The following is a 20,681-nucleotide window of genomic DNA, read 5'->3' on the forward strand; positions in this document are numbered from 1 at the left end:
GGAAGAAACCTCCAGAATGCAGGCAAAGAGAGAAAATGCAAACTATCTCTATCGCACCTCACATTTGTCAGTGTCCTGCTCCACTCTCCCTTCATTCATGACCACTCATGAACAAACCCTGCGATACTTGAACTTCTCCACTTGGGGCAGCCACTTTTCACCACCCAGACTACTCCACCATTTACTGTCTGAGAGCTGCAGCCTCTGATCCCTTCAGGGATCAACATCTTAACAGGATGGAGGGAATTATATCCTAAAGTGATTCTGAGAACTATGTTATTGGGGCAAGTTGCTCCTGTTAAGCTTTTCCAAAGCAAAGTGGTTCTGGGTGAATGGTCAGACTAAATGTGATTCAGAAGTGAATACAAAAACAAGGAACCACGTCGCTCTGCATGTCACAGGAGTCACAGGAATGGGGCACCAGTATTCCTGTCTCCCACGACAGCCACATAGGCCCATTTTCCTCCAGCACAGGCGAGGGCAGTCTCATCCAGGGGGGTAAAGGAGCCCACTGGTGTATGACAGATACTGGCTCACCTCATCACATGACACTGGGTTTGGAGGCAGTCGTCTACATACAAGGGTTATTCTCTGTGTGTGTTTGAAGACTTACTTGCTTTTTGAAATGATTGTGGCTTTTATTTTTTTATTTAACTGTAAGTGATTGAATCGGCCCGTTTTTTAAAGACTGAATTTCTCCTCAGTGGCAGCCAGAGAGGGGAAAAATTTTTCTCAACTTTACAGACTTTTCTTTTATTTCTAAAATAAAATGTGTGGAAACACTGTTGAGATTAATAACCTTCTGCAGAAATGTGTGATTCTTTTAACTACAATCCAACAAGACAGAAGAGCAGAACTGCTGGCTGACTGAGTGCAGCCGTGTTCAGCTCCCCTCCCCACACTTTCTCCCTTATCGTTGACCTTTCTCTCTCCTCTTCCTTCCATCCCTCTATCTCACCTTTGGACATGTCCACCCACCTGATCGATGAACTACCCATCTCCTCTCCTCCCACTTCATCCACATAGATTTTCACCACATTTATAATAATTATTATTTTGTTTCTGAAGAGGTTCATGATCAGGATCATGGCATGGATCTTCTTCTAATCTCCAGAATGTTCAAAGCTTTCATTAAAACTGCCAGAAAAATAGCTGTGATGGAAAAATATGAACTCTCTGTGTTGTGTCACCAGGCTTGACATGACCTCTAACAAGCTGAAGAAAATACCTCCAGACCCACTGTTCCTGCGGATCCCGGTGTACGCCAAGATGAAGGGCTCTCCTCTTACAGCGCTGGTGCTGAGTTTTGGCGGGAACCCTCTGCACTGTAACTGTGAGCTGGTTTGGCTTCGCAGGCTGACCAGAGAGGACGATCTGGAGACCTGCGCTTCACCTAAAGACCTGGCTGGCAAATACTTCTGGACCATAAGAGAGGTTTGCTGAAGCTATTGTGTATTTTAAAACCTCATTTTGTAACCTTGCAAATTAACACACTATGATGTTGTTTGTTAACTAAAGCAAAAGCAACATAAAGCACTCTATTTTATTTACGTTTTTTTTAACAGAGTCTTAAGCCAAAGTAATTAAAATGATAGGTCAGAAATGTAACATTTGCAATTTGCTAAACCTCTACGAGTGTTGATACATTTTTACCTTGATGTCAATCTTTTTGTTGCAGACTCCAGCTTTTTGGCTGTCACCATGCAGCTTATTATAGCCACAGGTCTTATGAAGTGGCCATAGCACAATAATAGTTGTGTTTTTTAAAAATCCAAATCTACTTATAGAGCTGTTATAAACGGTTAAGTTAATTATAGAGACCAAAACCATTTTTATATTAGGCTCTAAACATTTCATGGCAGTGAGAGGAACTGCAGTGTTGGCATTACTTTTATGCTCTGAGGTTTCTACTGTGTAAGAACAAACTCACTACTGTTGGTAATAGATTCTAGAGTCTAAATTATAAGAATGCATTTTTTTGATAACAGTCTGAAGTGTATACTCATGGAGGGCATACTTAATGAGCTCCAAGTCACCATTACCCTTAATTCAAACCAAAAATATATACTTTTAAATATTCATTGTGTAATTCAGTGTTTTTGGTGCCTTGAACCATTAAACCACAGAGCAAAATTTGATTTTCTGCTGCTTTAACTGAAGCCCTCAGTGGAGACATAATCACGTTCTTTCTCAAGGACATATCAGCAGGCCAGACGGTTGGTGTCACAGCGGAGTGAACCTTCTGCTGAAAGTGTGGAGTCATGGAGTTAGGTCTGCAAAAATGCATTAGAAAGACTGAGTTTCATTATATTATATGATAGAGGAAAAGTTTAGGCTTATGTTCTAGCAAAAACCCAGGATATGGTTTATTGAGCCACAGTGATGAAGCACAGAGTAAAATGAGGCCACGAGAGGCAAAACTAAAACAGATGGATCCCAATATTTGTTTTTTATCCATATACATGTATTATTATTGGTTTATTTAACAGAGACACCACACATTAGATAAACATTACAGCGACTGTGGCGACAAAGCTATTTTTCATCCCTGGAGAGTCCCTGGAGACTTGTTACAAAGGCAAACCAATGCAATAGAACAAAAGCTTTTTTTTAAAATAAAATATAAACAGGCAGAAAAATAAAAGATGTTAACTCTAACAGTGCCTACATAACATCAGAAATCTTTCTACTTTTACAATGAACACATCTCTGTCATTTAGTATGTTTGCAGTCCCGATCATTTTCCCAACAAAGTCAGCTTTCTCTTGTTAGCGTTGTTATATTTAACACTGTGATATGTTAGAAAACTGCAATAGCTCACTGCAGCACGCTCAGTTTCTCCTGAAAGTAAAACTGTAAAAATAATCACTATTTAAGCAAGCATATGAACTGTGCCATTATCATCACCGACGTATGTATTATTGCACATTTATATACTTCTACTACTTTTCACAGTAAATCATAAAAGAGAAATGCTGAGCTGAATCATCCTTCTAAAATCAAGCATGCTTTATATATTAATATATAGATATTAGGGGTGCAACGATATCGATATTGAACCCTTCGATACAGTGCTTTCGGTTCGGTACGCATATGTACAATACAACATTTGTAATTTATTTTATCAATTTTCCTTCTGACGATGCTGTCTGTGTTGAGCGCTCAGTGAATCTGTGTTCGACTACTCCGCCTAGGCTGCACTGTCCAGCGCAGATCCACTGAGCGCTCAACACAGACAGCATAGTCAGAAGGAAGAGCACAGGGCAAGCTAGCAAGACAGAAGTTAAGCTCTTCTTGCAACAGGCAAATTGAACGTCATTCAGATCTGGCGTTTGGAATTATTTTGGTTTTCATGTGACGTATGACCCTGAAGGTAAGCGAGTCATGGACTAAAGTAAAGTTCACGATTAAAACTCACGACCACACGTCTGGACAGAAACAACCCAGTTATTTCACAGGGAGATTGCGAATTAGCTAAACGTTACATTGGTGTGAACTAGTGTGTTAGCGCAGTTAGCTCGTTAACGTGTTGGCCGTCTAGCCCCATGCACGGAGCGATCGGCGGTAGCTCGTTAACAGAGATTTGCCATGTTGTGGCGTTAAGGTCATTTCAATGAGATTAACCTGAAAGCACTAGTGGGAACACAACGAATATGACTGCACATTTACGCCGACATCATCGTAGTGCAAAGACAAAAACAACAAGCATGCTACTAACTTTAGCCGAGTCATTTAGACAGCTGTTAGCACATGATTCTCCTTATGCTGCTGAGAATATAGCCCAGAAGAAGCGGATAGTATAGCTTTTATTTTGGAAAGAGACATTTCTCTGTAATAAACTCTCTTTTCCAAAGATGAGTGATTCCTCAATCAGATACAGGGCTTGCAATATCGCTAGCCCGACGTCCCGGAGCTAGCGATTTTTTCAGTCGGGCTACCAAAATCTATCTCTTCCCTGCCCGTCAGGCTATTGTACGAAAAATATATGTCAATGCTTTTGCATTCTTTCAGAAATGTAGCTGGGTAATTATGTTATTGGCATCGGTGAGCCACTGTCAATATGTGACATATTGAAGTCGCGTTTGAATTTGCGCTTGTTTTTTTGCTTTCACTTTGCAATCGTGCGAACTGTGTATAGAGAGCGACAGCACTGATCTGTGAGTGATGATAATTTGTGCACCAATTCCTCTGACATCGTCTTATTAATCGTTAGCTTACTATGCAAACATGACAAGTGAAATCTCCCGCAGCTTAAACATGTGAGAGGTTGATCGCGCAGAGAATCGCTGAGCTTATGTGAGTGAGCGTGTAAAAGCATTTCAGTTTTGCTGAGCCAAATAAGACAGGTCGGGGTGAAGAAGTGACAGCCAAAGAAAAGCTTACCACAAAACGGAGAAGTTATGACAAATCAGACTATGAGGCAAAAAGAAAGTGCAGCCTTATGGTTTCATGGACAAAAGAATTTCTGTGGCTGCAATATGACGAGCTAAATAACCAGGGCTGCACATAAGTGGTCTGCAGGTGTGCATTCGCTGTCAAAATAAAAAACACGCACAAGGGTTAGGGTTAAATTTAAAAACTGTACTTTTGAGTTAAAATATATATTTATAATTTTAATAAATGACAAATTAAAAATGCATGAACATTTTTTTGTATCGAAAAAATATCAAATAGTGACACCAAAGTATCGAACCGAACCGAACCGTGAATTTTGTGTATCGTTGCACCCCTAATAGATATATATATACATACAACAGGTTCTCATCCCAAAACGTAACACACAACACAGCCAATGTCGTATTCAGAAACATGAGAACCATTTGGAATGAATCTACACATGTACATTTATTTTACTTTCTCATTGTGAATCGCTTTGGAAAACACTATTTAATGATTAATGTTAGGGATAAGGTTATGGTTGTGGTTAGGATTAAGATTAGGGTTAAAAACACGGCTGGAACATGTGTTACTGCCGGGGAGTCATTCTATGGGATTCCATCCACACTGGCGCGTATCATAGGATGCAGAAGGTTACCTTTGGCGTTTTTATGGGACGCCTCGGGGCGTGACAAATCGTCAGTATGTTACGCGTTGGGAGTAAGAACGGTTTCATATATAAATATGATTTCAAATACAAAAACATACTTTTACCAAAAGCTTGAGATTGTTTGTATCCTCGTTCGAGGTGGATTGGTTCATTTTGAGCATCAAATTTTACTGTCGTCTTGTCAGTTTGGCAGATTTGTTGTTGTTGATGTGACATATCTTACAGTCTAAACTTCAGCAGAGGAACGAAAAGAAATGTGGAAGTAAAAAGTGGGTTAGGATTAAGGTTAGGGTGTTTTGTAAAAAGTACATAACACAATGTGCCATGCACATCTCTGGCTGAAAACACTGCAGATTGCATTAAAAGTTGACTTTACAGAGCCACAAACAGCAGCTGTTGAAACTCAAACTCGAGATTTTAGTGTAGTGTAATTTTTGGGCATGTACCCGGCAAAAGAACTGCTGTGATGTCATTGGTGTATGAGAACACAGGCATCCATGACCGTTTGTAGTCTTTCTACTCACTTCACGTATACATTTTGAGCTAAGAAGAAGACAGAAGACAAGAGTATTTCTACACTAACACCTGACTTTAATATCTACAACCTGAAAGGCCATAATACTACAATTTTTTTCTCTTTCATGTTTGTATATTAATGCATTAATATCATATTATAAAAGGCAGAAAAAAAACAATAAAAAGCAGATCTGCTGTTGCTGCTGGTGTTAAAACTAAGCACACCAGATAAAAAAAAACAATAAAAGTTTAAGTTGTTCCCTTAAAGTGGCTGATACCAAGCACTTTTTTTACCTGGATAATAGTGGAGGTGCACTTTGAGGTGAAGATAGGATTAACTGGTATCATTTTAAAGAGGATGATGTAGAGACCTTTGATTCAGGTGCTGTATGATAACTCTAAGAGGATTAGCCTCGTGAAGAGGTTTGTCCAGAGACCACTGTGTCACCAAAGTGAGTGGGCATATTAATACTCAGAGAGTTAATAGCCTCTTTGCCATTGCAAGAACAAAAACCCTCCACAGTTTCCAACAAAGGTCAGACATCAGCAGTCGGTCAGCCAGGGAATTCCTGCTTTGGCATCAGCTCGGCTGCTCTTTCCATCTGCTCTGTTTCTTGACTGATGCTTAAATATTCTCGGACAACAAGGGGGAGTTGGTACTAGTTGAATTTAGTGGGACAAACAGGATATTTTGTTTATCCACTTCTGTAAGGCAAGTGAACGAGTATTCATACTAGTTTTCATTCAAGGCCCTGACTTCACATTCTCCTACTTTCACACTTTCACATGCTCACGCTGGGAAACAACCCAATTCAATCAGTCTTTTACTCTGAGATTCACAGAAGCAATTGAGGGTCAAAATGTAATACAGGACTGAAAGGCCCTAGTGGTTTATTTGACGCTCCAGCCCAGTGGTCATCAGGTCAGCAATCATCTCTGCTGGTAAAAAAAGACCCTGAAAAAGGTTCGGAGACTTGCTGAGTAGTAGGAATGATGAGTAAGCCCCGATAAGCCTCGGCTGCCCCTCCTTGGCCTCGCAGTAATACTCCACCAGGGTTTTGGTTGGCTTTACACAGGCTTAGGTGCCAGTGGGTGGGTTTTAAATAATGCAAGGGCTGAGAAACTCTGAGATCTCTTAATCTTAATGTGCAAACAACCAAACTCCTTCTGTATTCTGCTGTTGGAAGAATGCACTGCTGGTGTTAGCAGAAGCAGAAAAAAATTATTGTTTTTCATGAAAAGATGCACTTTAATCCCACTGGATACATTTCACCTGTTCCATCTGTTGTTTACCGATTTAGCTGTATCTATCTAACAATTACATTTCTGGATAAATGAGAGTTCATGTCTCCCCTCATAGGAGGAGTTTGTTTGTGAGCCACCAATGATAACGCGCCACACCTCCAAGATGTTTGTAATGGAGGGTCAGGAAGTCAGCCTGCGATGCAAGTCCATCGGTGACCCTGAGCCGTCAACACACTGGGTCAGTCCAGATGGGAAGTTGATTGGAAACACATCGAGAACAATCTGCTACGAGAATGGTTCCCTTGACATTCTCAAGGCCTCCGTCAAGGTAGAGAAGCACTTTCATTTTCAAGGAATATAGATATGCAAGGGTTTATTATAAATGTGCTAGATTAATGCTGCATCAGTAAGTGTAACTGGCTCTGGTGCCTTCATTTTGCAGAATAGTAACTCATTTAAAATTGGTTTGATACAAGATTGTCACTAAACAAGCTATTTTTGTTCAAGCCTGTTAAAAAACAAACAAATCGTGGTTTGTAAATTTAAATTTGTACAATGTGCATTTTGGTAGATATATATATCAAACAGCTTTTACTAAAACAACCTATTTATTCATTTATTGAAGAAAACGTACATTACTATATGAAAACAAAATAACTATAAAAATAATGTTCATTATAATTTGGATTTATGAGGTTGATAATTTGGATAAATGTTGGCTTTTTTCTTATCTTTTTAAATGATTTCTAGGATTCTGGAAAGTTCACCTGTATAGCGTCCAATGCTGCCGGGGAGGCCACTGCTCCTGTCGAGTTAGTCGTGAACCCTTCTCCACACTTTGACCCCAAGCTGGACCCTGACCCGGGGCCTTCAGACATCCCTACGTCCATCAAATCCAATATCAGCGGAGGCCAGGCCCGCTCTGACCAGCACAGGGTCAGCGTGTCGGATCTGACGTCCAGCTCTGCCACCATTAGATGGCCTCCACAGAACCACATACCAGGAGTGCGCATGTACCAGATCCAGTACAACAGTTCCACAGATGATATACTCATATACAGGTAAGAAAAATATAGCGGGTGGGTGGATGGGTGGGTGGATGGATGGATGGATGGATGGATGGGTGGATGGGTGGATGGATGGATGGATGGATGGATGGATGGATGGATGGATGGGTGGGTGGGTGGGTGGATGGATGGATGGATGGATGGATGGGTGGGTGGGTGGGTGGGTGGATGGGTGAGTAGGTGTTACTGTGTTTATTACTGCCTTGCACTGAAATACCTTGAACTGGGAAATAAAGCAGTCCAGTGTAGAAACCCCAGTGGAGTCTTTGTGTCTGCTGCCCCTACATCATCAGCTCCTTTTGGACTACAGGTTGGTCACAGGACGTCATGGAAACCTTGTGACCTCAGTTCAGTTGTTTTGTTAATCTTTTACACATAGCAAATTGGCACCATTCCTACAATCAAACAACAACATTTGCACAGATTTACCAGCATATGTTCCTTGAATATAGTTTGTTGTATTAGGGATTATGTCTGTCTGTCAGGCTGATGTGCTCATTCAGGGTTCTAGTTCTTAGTTCTAGTTTTTTTGATGCTATCCTTCCAGAGGCCTGGTTCCAAAGACATGCATGGGTCTCATGGCACTGTGCAAACTTGTTCTGTTGCTCTTGATGAAGGAACAACTTAAACTTAAACCTTTTCACCTTGTTAGTGGTGTGTACTAAGCTAACCAGGGTCTCTTCTGCAGGGTCTTGCAACTTTAGTTAGGAGACTTTCATGGTGTCTGTTTGGAGAGTACAACGTCAAGAGATCTTAGCGTGGCCAGGTCACACAAGGCCACACGCTTTAAGATCAGAGCAGTGGAAGACCTGCTTTCTCACCTCAGAGGTGAAAGTAGAAAGCAAAAGAAAAATGAAGCAACTGGGATTTTGTCAACCTGGAGTTGGAGGGTGGGCAATCGGCTGTGAGGTCAGTTTCTTGATCACAAATATGCAAATTGTCATAACCATTGATTTTCATTTGCCTTTCTGTGAGTCCATCTGCTTTTTTTGACGGCACCAATATCCACTTTATAAATTTTACTCCAGGGTGATACCTCCTGTCACCATACTGCTTGCATACCGTGTATCCAGCAATTTTTCTCATTGCAGAAAGGTGGTTGCTTCTGGACTCCCAGGGTGCCAAGGTAACACTGTAGGCATGAGGCATGAGATTGCAAGTATGATGCGGTTCAGCTGTTGTATAGCTAGAAGTCATGTGTGAAGTACTGCATATGGCGGTCTCTGTGTGGTAGTAGCTAAAATTTCTTCTAAGAGAGTGTATGACATGTTGTTTTGTTCATGTTTTGATGTGTAAGTTGACAGAGTGGTGAGTTTGCTAAGTAATTATGTTTATGTGCACTCTCACCGCTTCATTCTGCTGTTTGTGTTTGTGCTACAAGCCACAAGTAAGGGCAGAAAGTGAGAGCGATTTCTCTTCTGTCTGACTGCTCAAAACACACATCATCCCTGAGTGGGCAGTTATAAGCATGTTCTCCGCCATGTTGGAGGCTGTTCAGGGTGTGGGGAAGTGAGCGGCTCACTGAGAAATAAAGAGGGAGTAAACTGAGAAACTGATTTGGATTCAGGCAGCAGATATCAGATCAGCACTTTAGCTAACATTTCAGTTGGAGGGTGTAATGACATTGTCACAATAAGTGGTATTAATTTGGTCCTTAATCCATTTCCTGGAGGATTCAAATGTAGACAGAAAAAAAACCCCAGCGTAGGGCTGCTAATAAAGACATTCACGCAAGGGTCTTTATGGAGAAGTGTGGCTCCTCAGCGTGATTCAGTCATCAGACAGGTGTAGACAAAGGGGGGGAAGTGATAATGGAAGATAAGATGAAGTCAGACTCATCCTGCTGGGAAATCAGGAAGCCGCAGCAGCCAGCAGAGCTGCAAACCCCAACGTGGAAAAAATGTAGGCTATCAAACATTTTTTACTATTTTTGTATAACGAAAAATGTCTTTGTGAAAGAGTCAGTGTAACTGCAGATGGAAAACAAGTCCTGCTACAATAGTTATATTTTAGCAATGTAAACTAGACATGAATAGTGAAATGGTAATGAATGAATCTATGTAATGCATTTTTTGTAACACTGTGGAAAAAGGCAAATAAGCAGCCCATCCTCGATGATGGAATCTTTATCACCAGATGTGGTTTTCTTAGGGAGTTTTGAGTGTTGGCCGGCTTAAAGCCCACAATTCTGAGTGACCACCGGCTGATCCCATTAGCCACTTAGCCAGTGTGGTCACCTAGCAACATCATCCAGAATACATAATTGAGGGTCATTATAAAACATTTCCAGGGGTGACAGATGACAGTTTGAAATGTGGCTGCAGCCTTAATTCTCATTTTAACCAGACACCAATGACATGAATGTGACAATTTTCAAGCCTACAAATGGAGGGAGCACTTTTAGCATCTAAACGCATAATTTCAGATTGAACTGTGGGGGTGATGTGATCATTTTCCCCATGACCAGGACAGCATTGTGCTCACAGCTGAGCGCTAAAGCCAGGCAGGTTGATGTCAGCAGGCTAAACGAGATGCCACAGCCCACTCAAACAGATTGATTTCTTTTTATCTCCACCCACAAGAGAACTGCAGTATATAATAATGACTCAAAACATTGTAATCTGTTATTTCTTTGACTCTAATTAATTAATTTAATATCTTTGTGAGTAACTTCTAAAACTGTTGCTATTGTGATTGTAAATGTATCGAGTTACAAAAACAATATAGTCAGAGAACCATCATGGATTGTGTTATGCATTAAACTTTATTTATTAAACTTTTATTTAGTCTTAAATTCACAATAACCATTGTTATTAATATATCCATGAGTGGAATTTATCAGTTGAACATAACAGTGTATGTCATAAATATAGACTACAGAAATGCACACCATCTGTGCAACATCATCCACTAGGTCATGAAATTCTGCTTTGAGGATTCAAATTTTGTTTCTATTTTTTTTTCTTTTAAAGAAATATTTGCAAATTGTGTCATATGAAAGCAAAAATATCTACACAGACTTTAGGCACAATTAACTACATATCGAATGAATGATGAATTTTTATAGTTGGGCTGCTGCTTTCCTTCTTAGTTTAAAATCATGCAAAAAACAAATATATATAAGAAAGGAGAAAATGACTTCTAACAATTGTCTAGACAGACAGATCAAGCTGGAAAGAAGCTGATGGATGAAGAAAACAGAAGAGCAGAGGATGGCTGCAGGAAAGAGCAGAGAACTAAGAAGGAGGAAGAGTGGACAGGTGGTTGGTACAGATGACATACCTGTGAAGGTATATGTAGGAAGGAGGGCAGTAAACTTTCACCAGATTGCTTAACACGATGTTGGAGAGGTCACAATTGTGTGAATTATGTGTACATGTATGAGGACAGCGAGACAATGGTGAGGTAGGAGTGACAGATGGGCTTAAGGTGGCAGTGGGGTTACATCCGGGAGCAGCTACAAGCTCTAGAGGTTGTGATAAGTTTTAATACTTGCGGTCAACCAGGATGTATTAGACAAGGAAGGCTAAATATGGAGCTAACAGGTAGGAGTAAAATAGGAAGACCACAAAGAAGATGTATGCAAGAACTGGAAAAGGGCATGCAGGGGGCTGATTTAATAGAGGAGGATGCTAGAGATGGAGTGAGATGGAGGCAAATGATTTGCAGTGGTAACCCTTAAGGGAGCAGCTGGAAGTAGAAGAGTCTGATGAACGAAAAAGGGAAGAAAGAAGGGACTGTTCAGCATGACATCGTGCCTGACTTCACTGTTAGCTACACAAAAGCAAAGAATCATAAGAGTCAATTAGTTCATTAGCACCACTTTTGATGGAGTTGTCTGTAGCAGTGCGCTGTGGACAGGTGGTATTTGTTTCCTGTGTATTTTCTGAGTTTCTAGTATTTATAGCAGGTACAGCTGGGCCCTCTCCGCTCTTAACGTTCCCTCTGCTGTGGCAGCCTGAAGGCACAGAGATGCAGCCTTCTTGTGTTTTAAAGGTCAACAATTTGATTCTCTGGCTCGTTGGGGAAAATCTTAGCAGGGAAGTAAAAGAAAATTGCTCTCCTGCTTTTAGGCCAACTGTTGTTTTTCTCTTGAGCTCGGCATTCAGAGCCTACAGTTGTTGAGTGGAGCCGGCAGCAGATTTACATGCAAGAGGGTGTTGTTTTGAAGCAGAAATAAGCAGGCAGACTGTAAATGTGTTTCCTGTTTCACTTAAGTGTTTTTTTACTTCATCGAGTTGTTTCATTGGGTTTAGGTGCACAAATCTCCATACAGGTGCATCATGGGATGGATACCAAGTAGGTTTTCTTTCTGTTTCATTTACACCCTAATATGACAGATATATGCACAGCCACAATGAAATACTCTGATTATTGTTACAATGAAATATGAAGTCAGTGTTCCCTTTCTGATCTGTTTTAGAGTCCATGACAGAAGTATAAGCACCAATTCCAGCTACAGTGGCAGTACTTATACTTTTGACTTTATGTGCAAAACATTTTATAACTCAACTGGAGCTCTCCAGCAGAGTTATTGGCCTCTCCACTCTGTGCACTGTAATAGGAGAGACTTATGACGCCCACTCTGCCCTTTCTGGCCTGCCTCTGCAGTCTGGCTTCAGTCTTTACAGACACCGCCAGTCAGAGCAGCTTCAGCTGCTGTTCATCATCTCCCACAGCAGCACTTACTCTGCTCTGCAGCACTTCAGATCTGTTGTTGTAATCGCTGTCACTCACGACCTCTTATTGGCTGAACACCAATGAGTCAGTTATAGATTCAATGTAAAAATAAGAGCAAACTATGAATGCACAACTAAAGCAGCAATAAAAATGCTGAATCTATTACCAAAGTGCAAGTTGTGCAAGCTACTGTGTATGCATGCCATGTGTGTTAATTTAGATACATAATTTTCTTTGTTCATCAATGATTAGTGGCTTTAAACACAATACTTTTAAGTTAGAAAACCACCACATCATCCTCCAAAGTGGCTTCTTGACCAAACCTGCCAACAAGCATGGAACCCTCCCTTATCCCTCACCCCGACAGTATCTCTCTGATTCAACAGAAAACAAATCTGCTGTTGCTGTGATGCAGAAAACTGTGGTTAGGTAGTTCAACAGGTTAGAAATAAATAAATGAGTCTTTCCTTTTGGATTCCAACATAGAAAGCTATGTTAAATAGATCTGTTCAGTAGTCTGAAGGGAATGAATGATGTGACGAGCAGGATGCACGAGCAGACAGGACGCAAAACCGAAATCTTTTATGATAGCACGTGCTAAAGAGTTGAGCCTCACACAGGACAAGTAAAGAAAATAGTACAGAGTTTTGCAGAATTAGCAGTTAGCTCCATTTATCTGCTTAAAATTCATATTGCTGTGAACTGTTTTGAATTAAAGGAAGTAATGTGAGTGAACTTCCCCTTAACTTGGGCCCATCTCACCCTTAACCTTAACCAGTTCTATCTTATAACTAGTTGTGTCTTACAATGTGTAACATGACCCAGACCTCCTCCTGAAACCTTTTATTTTCTTTTATAATCTGTCCTATAGATATGTAAGCCTCAGTAACCACACACTAACAATTCATATCACGCTTTCGTTGTTGATCCTTTTATCTTGAAAAGTGAGATTCTTCATCACCTCATAGCTTCACAGTATATTTGAAAAAGTATGGCTCAAGATTGGCTGCCTGAATAACATGTCTCATTTCTACCACTGTGAGTTTCATAAAAAAGCCTTAAAGTGTCTCAGAACGACTACAGTGAACTTTGCTCCTCCTCTGCAGACTGAACTGACAGAGGCAGAGCAGCCAGGCAGGAATGCACGGGCATCATGGCCACAATTATGACAGGTCCTCAGCTAACACAAGAGATTTTCTTCAGTTTATGGACCGCAAATACGAACTGCAGCATCAGCAAAAGTATTGATTTCTGCACACCTTCAGTAAGACTACCTACACTGCCGAGTTTCATCTCTCTGCCTCCAGTTAGATTCTACTTTTTCCCCTATTTTCTGTCAAATTTGATTCAAGGACACCTCTACCTACCTTTTCTGAGCACTCATTAAAAGCTGCCCTCACACTCGCAAAGTCTCTATGCAGTCAGCCTTCCCACAAAGGGCTTATCCTAATTGTGCGTAGCCCTTTTCTAACCTTTATCTTTCTAAGGAAAGTCAGTGGGAGCATGCCTGCTGTCGTTCACTGGCCTGCTTCATATTCACATTTGGGAACTGCCCAAAATTGCTGAACAGCATTAACTCCAGTCAGCCAGTTGTGGAGCAGCAGCTCTGGAGTTCATCGTGGAAGTTGTCGAGCGATGGTGGAAGAAAGGAGGGGTTAGTCATTGATTTTCCCAGCCACTGATCTACACTTCCAAAGCCGCCAGCTGTTCCCTTTAGGCTTCTGCTGCCCTATCATAATGGCATGACAAATGGGCCAATGAAAAATGTAGAAGTTCAGTAAAATTCAGTGACCATCATTGCAGTTATCATTGCTGCCCATGCCACAGGGAGCACAGTTCACCCGAACAAATTATGCATTACAAAAATGGTGCTGCACCCCTCAGCTTTTCCAATTTTTTTTTCTATGCTTTTAAAAGGATGTTAAAAAGTTCACCAGATTTGTTTTTTCTTACATCGAGCAGCTCTCTGTGGAACACAGGCCCTCGTCTTCTTTGGTAAACCAGTTTAACTCTGAGCTACAGCAGCATAGTAGTAACATGAGGGACTGACTTCAGCCCACACTGCAATAAAAGAAGAAGGAAAAGATGCACAAAAAAGAGCGATCAAGACTAAATATTACAAAGTTTATCCACAGTAATATAATTCTGCATAAAACTATATAACTATATGACTATAACAGTACGACCGTGGTTCAAGGGGTTGGGAATCTCATCTGGTAACCGAAAGGTTGCCGGTTCGATCCACAGCTCTGTTTGTCTTGGTCGTTGTGTCCTTGGGCAAGACACTTCACCTACCGCCTACTGGTGATGGCCAGAGGGCCCGATGGCACGATATGGCAGCCTCGTTTCTGTCAGCTGTGGCTACAACTGTAGCTGCCTCCACCAGTGTGTGAATGTGAGAGTGAATGAATAGTGGAATTGTAAAGCGCTTTGAGGGTCTTAAAAAGTACCATATAAATGCAATCCATTATTATTATTACAAAGAGGGCAAAACTGAAAAGAGATGTTTCCCTGATCATCATCATGGAGCAGAGGAATCCTCTTGCAACAAATTTAGTGCAATACTGAGGGAATATACTGGGAATATCCAGTGAGGCCTAGACTAGAGACCTGTTTACTCAAGGCTAGTAACAAACTGGGGACCTCTGTGTATTTTAGTGTAGCCTGGCTAAATTAACCAGCCCAGAACACAGATTATCTTTGGGGTTCTTTTAATCTGAATGATAAAGTAAGTGCTCAGAAGAAAATAACAAGGTTGTAAAAATAAAGAAATAAAATTGTTATAGACAGCTCCTATCCAGTAACAGCTTTGTGCTCTGGTAACCCACTGCTACTGCAGGTTATTTCCCCAACTTTATCAGCATCTGGAACTCAAGGACATCTAGCGTCATTTCGTGTCTGATATAAACCCAAACATAAATAAAACAAAACTTAGCAGTGCAAAGATAACTGTAGTGGCTTCTCAGTGCATTAATCCAGCAGAAAACGGAATATGGATCCCTCTGAGACGAACGGCGAAGTTGGTGGCAGCCACTCCTGGTGCCTTAACTGTTGCACACTTTGCGTTCAAAACAGATCACGCAGCGAAAAAAAAAGGCATTGCACACCCACATAAAACCAATGCAAGCTAGCACTTGGGCATGTCTCCGTAGATCCCCATGATCCCTTCCGCTCTCAGAGGTACCCCAAAAGAAAAACAGCGCCATCCAGTGGCATGTCCCATAATATTGAACTTCCACCCGGCTACATTAGTAACCTTCTCGTGGGTCTGTGTTTTGTTCGCAGGATAATCTCTTTTGCTCAGAATTACTGACATCTATGGTTGGAAGCTAAAAGTTCAAACATTCGTTCAGGCTTCTGTGTATTTACAGGCAGTGTGAGGATATGATGATCTGCGCCTTGCTGATCCCACAGGTCGGGACAAGTACAGTATATAAAGAGACGAGACAACGAGACTCCAGTTCCATTCAGTGCAAAAGAACAACAATAAATATAGGAAGAGTAAGAATGAATTTATATACACTTTGAGGTATGTATAATCTCAATTTACAATTGAGATTTAAAGTGACTTTGAAGTGGTTTAAAATCCAACATAGCAGCTTTACAATCTCGTCCTTCTTCCAGATCTCTCTTTCCTTCAGGTTGTGTCCTTGCTCATGAGTCTCCACGAGCGACCGCAAAGGGGAATCCTTGGGTGTGAAAATATTATCTATCGATAATCACTCCATCCTCCTGTCAAAATGTGGTCACTTCTGATTGGCTGCCATGTAAGCAGTTAAGTGCCAGCCAAAATGTGACCTTGATAGCTTTAAAGGCAGAGCTGAGATGCAATGGATGAGACCACTGTGGACGCTTCCCCCTGTTATATACAGTCTGGTGTTTATAATCAAAAGAAGCCTTTGATTTGGATCGGAGATTTGAGATTGATGTCTGTGATCTGGACAAACTATGTTAATCAGTGGTGGAAGTGTTGCTTTTATGAATTATGGGCATGACAGATTTGCACAAGATTCTGATCAGTGATGACCACAGCATGTTTGACTAATAGCAAGAGGTCCCAAATGCTAGTCCTGTTCAAATAGCACTTACGTGGAGGTGTCCCATTCTGGCTCCTTAGGCAGTGTGCTCAAATGACCTCTTTTTGTTCGTCTGAAAACAAAATTGTCGAAAATTTGCTTTGATTGTGAATTTTAAGAAAACTAAGAAGATTTAAGAAGCAATGCAGCCAAAGTGGGAGAGTGAAGGATGGAAGGGAAGAGGAAAGCTGGATTACAGAATGGACGAATATATCAACTATTGATGATAGACTAGACCAGATAGACTCGCACTATACGTCTGCACCAGCGGCACACCACTTTGGTGACATCCTTAGGTTTACCTCTTTTGCCTGGTTTAAAGCCAAAGAAATCCCAAATTGGTGACTTTATGTTTCTTTAGTGCTGTCAGCGTTAACTCGCCGTCATGATTGACTAACACGATTAACAATTAACCCATCTGGAGACAACAATCCCTGAGATGTCTCTGTCAACGCATTTCAGCAGTTTGTCCAAATTCTGTGCATTCTGCGCTCCAGATGGGTTGAGACCATGTTTGGACTTCTGTGTTGTATGATTACATTGCCCCACCCATCAAAAAGTCTGCGCATGCGCAAATATGTTGCCCAATCGGTGATTGTTGGACTGACGATTGCTGGTTGGAAAATCTTTACATATCACCCAACCCTAGACAGAGTGGAAAGCTGCTTTCAGGGCACGATCAAATCCGTGTGTTAACTATGCTGGCTTCCTGCTCTGTGTCTCCTCCTATTCTGACCTGTTTTATCTCATTTATTTTTCATCTCCACGTAGTTTTTCAGTACGTCCCACAGATCTAAATTTGACAGTGGGCAAGTGGGCAATATAGACGGGAGAGGAAGTTGTATTTTTACAGTACTCCCCCCTCCTTTTCAGCTCTGCCCCGGGGCAGGAATAACCTGACCAGCTTTCTCCTTCACCTCATTCACTTACTGTCCCTCTCTCTTTCTCACACATGCACACACAAACTCAAACACTCGTGCACTCGAAGGATTATGGGTCCAGGGAGAGATCAACCTCAGTCAGCACCAGGAAATGAATCTATTGATTCTTCCTCCTTTAATATTCTCTTCCGCTCCTTTTTTTCGCTTTCTGGGCTATTCCACCAGTGTGTGTTTGTGTGTCTGCATGAAAAACTATATGTGGGTGCGCGAATTTGAATTTGTGTGTGTGCTAGCTTTCTAATTACCATCCTGCCTGGCTCTCAAAGGAGAGATTAAAGAAGAGAGAGAGAGGTAGAACAGAAAATTAGAAAGCTGGATGGAGGGGGCGATAGGAGAGGCACAGATTGCTGCAGTGCCGTGAATGAGAAGATGTTTCTTTGACTCAGCTGATACAGAGATATGGAGATAGAAGTGAGGAAGGAAGAGAGCAAGGTTTGAGGAAACGACAGCTGATCATATTCTGCTGAGATGATGAGGCATTAGCTTTCCTCTTTTACAACTCACTCCCTTTTCTCGTTTTTCTGCCTTCTCCCATTTTCAGTGCACAGACCTTTACAAAGTCACTGTAATGTCATCTTCTTTCTCTCTCTCTCCTCCCTCTTTCCGTCATATCACCTCTGCATACTTCCCTCCTGCCCTTCCACATCTATTCTTTTTCCTCCCTCTGTCCTCCCTCCATCAGCCAAATGTCACTTTGTCCCACCGGGTCTCCAGTTAGAAATCATCTGGTATAGAAGATGACAGCGGGGGCTTTTAGGCTGAGATCACATCAGAAAGGTTTTCTCTCATGCTCACACTCAGAGCTGAGCTTGCAATGTCACTGCCACAGACAGCAGAGCGACAAATGTATCATCCTCAATGCTAGAAATTTAGAAAGCATAATTTCAGTCATTTATGTATCTGAGATGGGCTGGAGGGAGCTGAAATATCTTATGACAGAGTATGAATAGAAAGTAATAATCTTTGAAAAAGATGTTTGTATTAAACAAATTTTTAGTGCAGTTTGCTTTTCATCTAGCCTCGCCAACATGCCAGAGCTTGTTTCGAGCTAAGAGATAACCACGAAATGAACACTGACTTCCTGTCAGCCTGATCTGCACTTCAAAATGAACTTCAAATTTTACATTTTTTGTTTAATACACTCTAAAACATCTAAAACGTTTAGCTCCTGTGATATGAATCAACATTTTCCAGTTCTTTAATCCCTTGAAGCACATAAAGAAAACATATGCTATGTATATAACTGGCACACATGTAACCATATAAACGAACTGATTCAACTTCATATGAAATTATATATCTGGTTTATTGATGACACATGGCTCTGTGGCACAGTGGATGGTGTGTTGGACTTCAGAGGAAGTTGTGCAAAGTTCCCACGTTACTAGCAAACACTAAAAGCAGGGTCTTTATCAGCATCTATCAAGCATGGAGTCTGGCACCTTGCAGCAAGAAGGTCCCGGGTTCCAGTCCACCATCTGGCCAGTTCCTTTCTGTGTGGAGTTCTCATGTTCTTCCCCTGTGTGTGTGGGTTCTCTCCAGGAACTCCGGCTTCCTCCCACAATCCAAAGACATGCAGTTTGTGTGCTGGCTTAACTGGTCGTTCTAAAATGCCCACAGGTGTGACTGGTTGTCTGCTCCGCCCCCTGTGACCCTGAATTGGATAAGCATCTGGCAGTTAATCATTGCACATCTGATAAAATGAAGCTGTTGGCTTGCATGAATTTCCATACCTCGAGCACTACCGCTAACAGAGACCTGCTGCTGCTGTATACAGTTTTACATCCCCATCTCTTTCAGCCTGATGACCGATGACCAGCTTGGACTGTAAATAGTGACCTCCATCTATATGTCATATCTTCAGCTTGTCTTGCATCCATATCAGTTTCCCCACCAGATTTCTGTGACACTCGTTTTCAGCCAGTTACAGCCCCTTATACAAATAATGCTGTGAAGCCATGACCATGTTCCACACACTTTCTGCTTCCCAGACAAACATTTCATTATGTTTTCTGACCACTGCTTTTGCCTGCTGCTTGTAAGGCTCATAAATTACATGGGTTTTGTATTCTGTACTGTTTCTTGGCCTTTGCCTGCTCCTTTGCTGCCTGGTTTGTTTTGTGGACATTTATTTTGCGGTCTGTCAGATCTTCAACCTTTGAGTCTGCTTCTTGTTCGAGCTGGGTATACTTTTCTTCTGTACTTTCATCTGTCGTCCCCTACACACATTTAACGCACATCTTGTATCTTTACCCATTATCTCCTGACCTCGTTCACCTGCCTTCACCAAATGCAGCCGTCTCCATGTTCTTACACAAACCCATCCTGAGCCCACTTTGACCTTTTTCCACTAATGATGCCCACTGTCGTTCCTGCCGCTCGTCTCTGTGGTTCTCCGTCAGTCTCTTGACTCGTTTTGCATCCATCCAGATCAAGCAACTTGTATTCAGCCTTTTTTTAAAGTAGCATGAATACATTTTTCAAGATCAGATCACAAACTTTTTTGTGTACCGGTCAGTTTTTTTACACTTAGCTTGTTAGGTCTGATCATCATCCATTCGTCTGTGTGATGTCAAACACACATTTTTGTGTACTGGCTTGTGAATAAGTCATGGTCTAAAAGGTTTCCTTCCCTTCATCTCTACAAAGAAGCTCCTCACGCTCATTCTTCTTGTCTCCCTCATTTCTTCTCCTACACTTTGTTGGCTCTCATCTGTCTTTTTTGTCTCCTGTGCTCGTTTTTGTCCCTTATTGATATTCAGAGAATGAAAGGAAATGAAAGTGAGGACATACAGCGAGATCTTGACCTTGTTTGAGCTTTGAAGGGAATTAGCTGTATGTATTTTATAGCTATAGTGGAATCAAGTTTTCAAAAACTAAAATCATTTGAAAATAGAGATTTAACTTATGTCAGGTGTAAACTTTGATTTTGGGACTTGTATAACAGACACATGAAATTGTACAGTATTTGATCATCGATTGATTCCCATAAAGCCCGGTGTTAATGGATTATGGGATCGTTGCAGAGCCCTTGTCTTCTTCCATCGGCTCAGATCGCTGACAGCCTGCCAGGTGGTTCCCTCAGGTGCAGTGCTAATTGTGTAGCTCT

General features: G+C 41.4%; 1 protein-coding gene across 5 annotated transcripts in view; it reads left to right on the forward strand.

Moving 5' to 3' along the window:
* The window catches only part of LOC113037032 (leucine-rich repeat and fibronectin type III domain-containing protein 1-like protein), a 409,870-nt gene that overhangs the window by 358,809 nt on the left and 30,380 nt on the right, over window positions 1-20,681 (forward strand). For 4 of the 5 annotated variants that reach the window (XM_026193741.1, XM_026193739.1, XM_026193740.1 and 1 more), the window contains 3 exons: window positions 1,194-1,434; window positions 6,924-7,136; window positions 7,559-7,869. In XM_026193741.1, coding sequence (XP_026049526.1) covers window positions 1,194-1,434; window positions 6,924-7,136; window positions 7,559-7,869 — 765 coding nt within the window. Of the gene's footprint in view, window positions 1-1,193; window positions 1,435-6,923; window positions 7,137-7,558; window positions 7,870-8,563; window positions 10,459-20,681 lie in introns of those variants that run through there. The other variant, XM_026193744.1, reaches the window with a different exon arrangement.

This window comes from Astatotilapia calliptera, chromosome 14, assembly GCF_900246225.1.
Source record: "Astatotilapia calliptera chromosome 14, fAstCal1.2, whole genome shotgun sequence".
Classification (NCBI taxonomy): Eukaryota; Metazoa; Chordata; class Actinopteri; order Cichliformes; family Cichlidae; genus Astatotilapia; species Astatotilapia calliptera.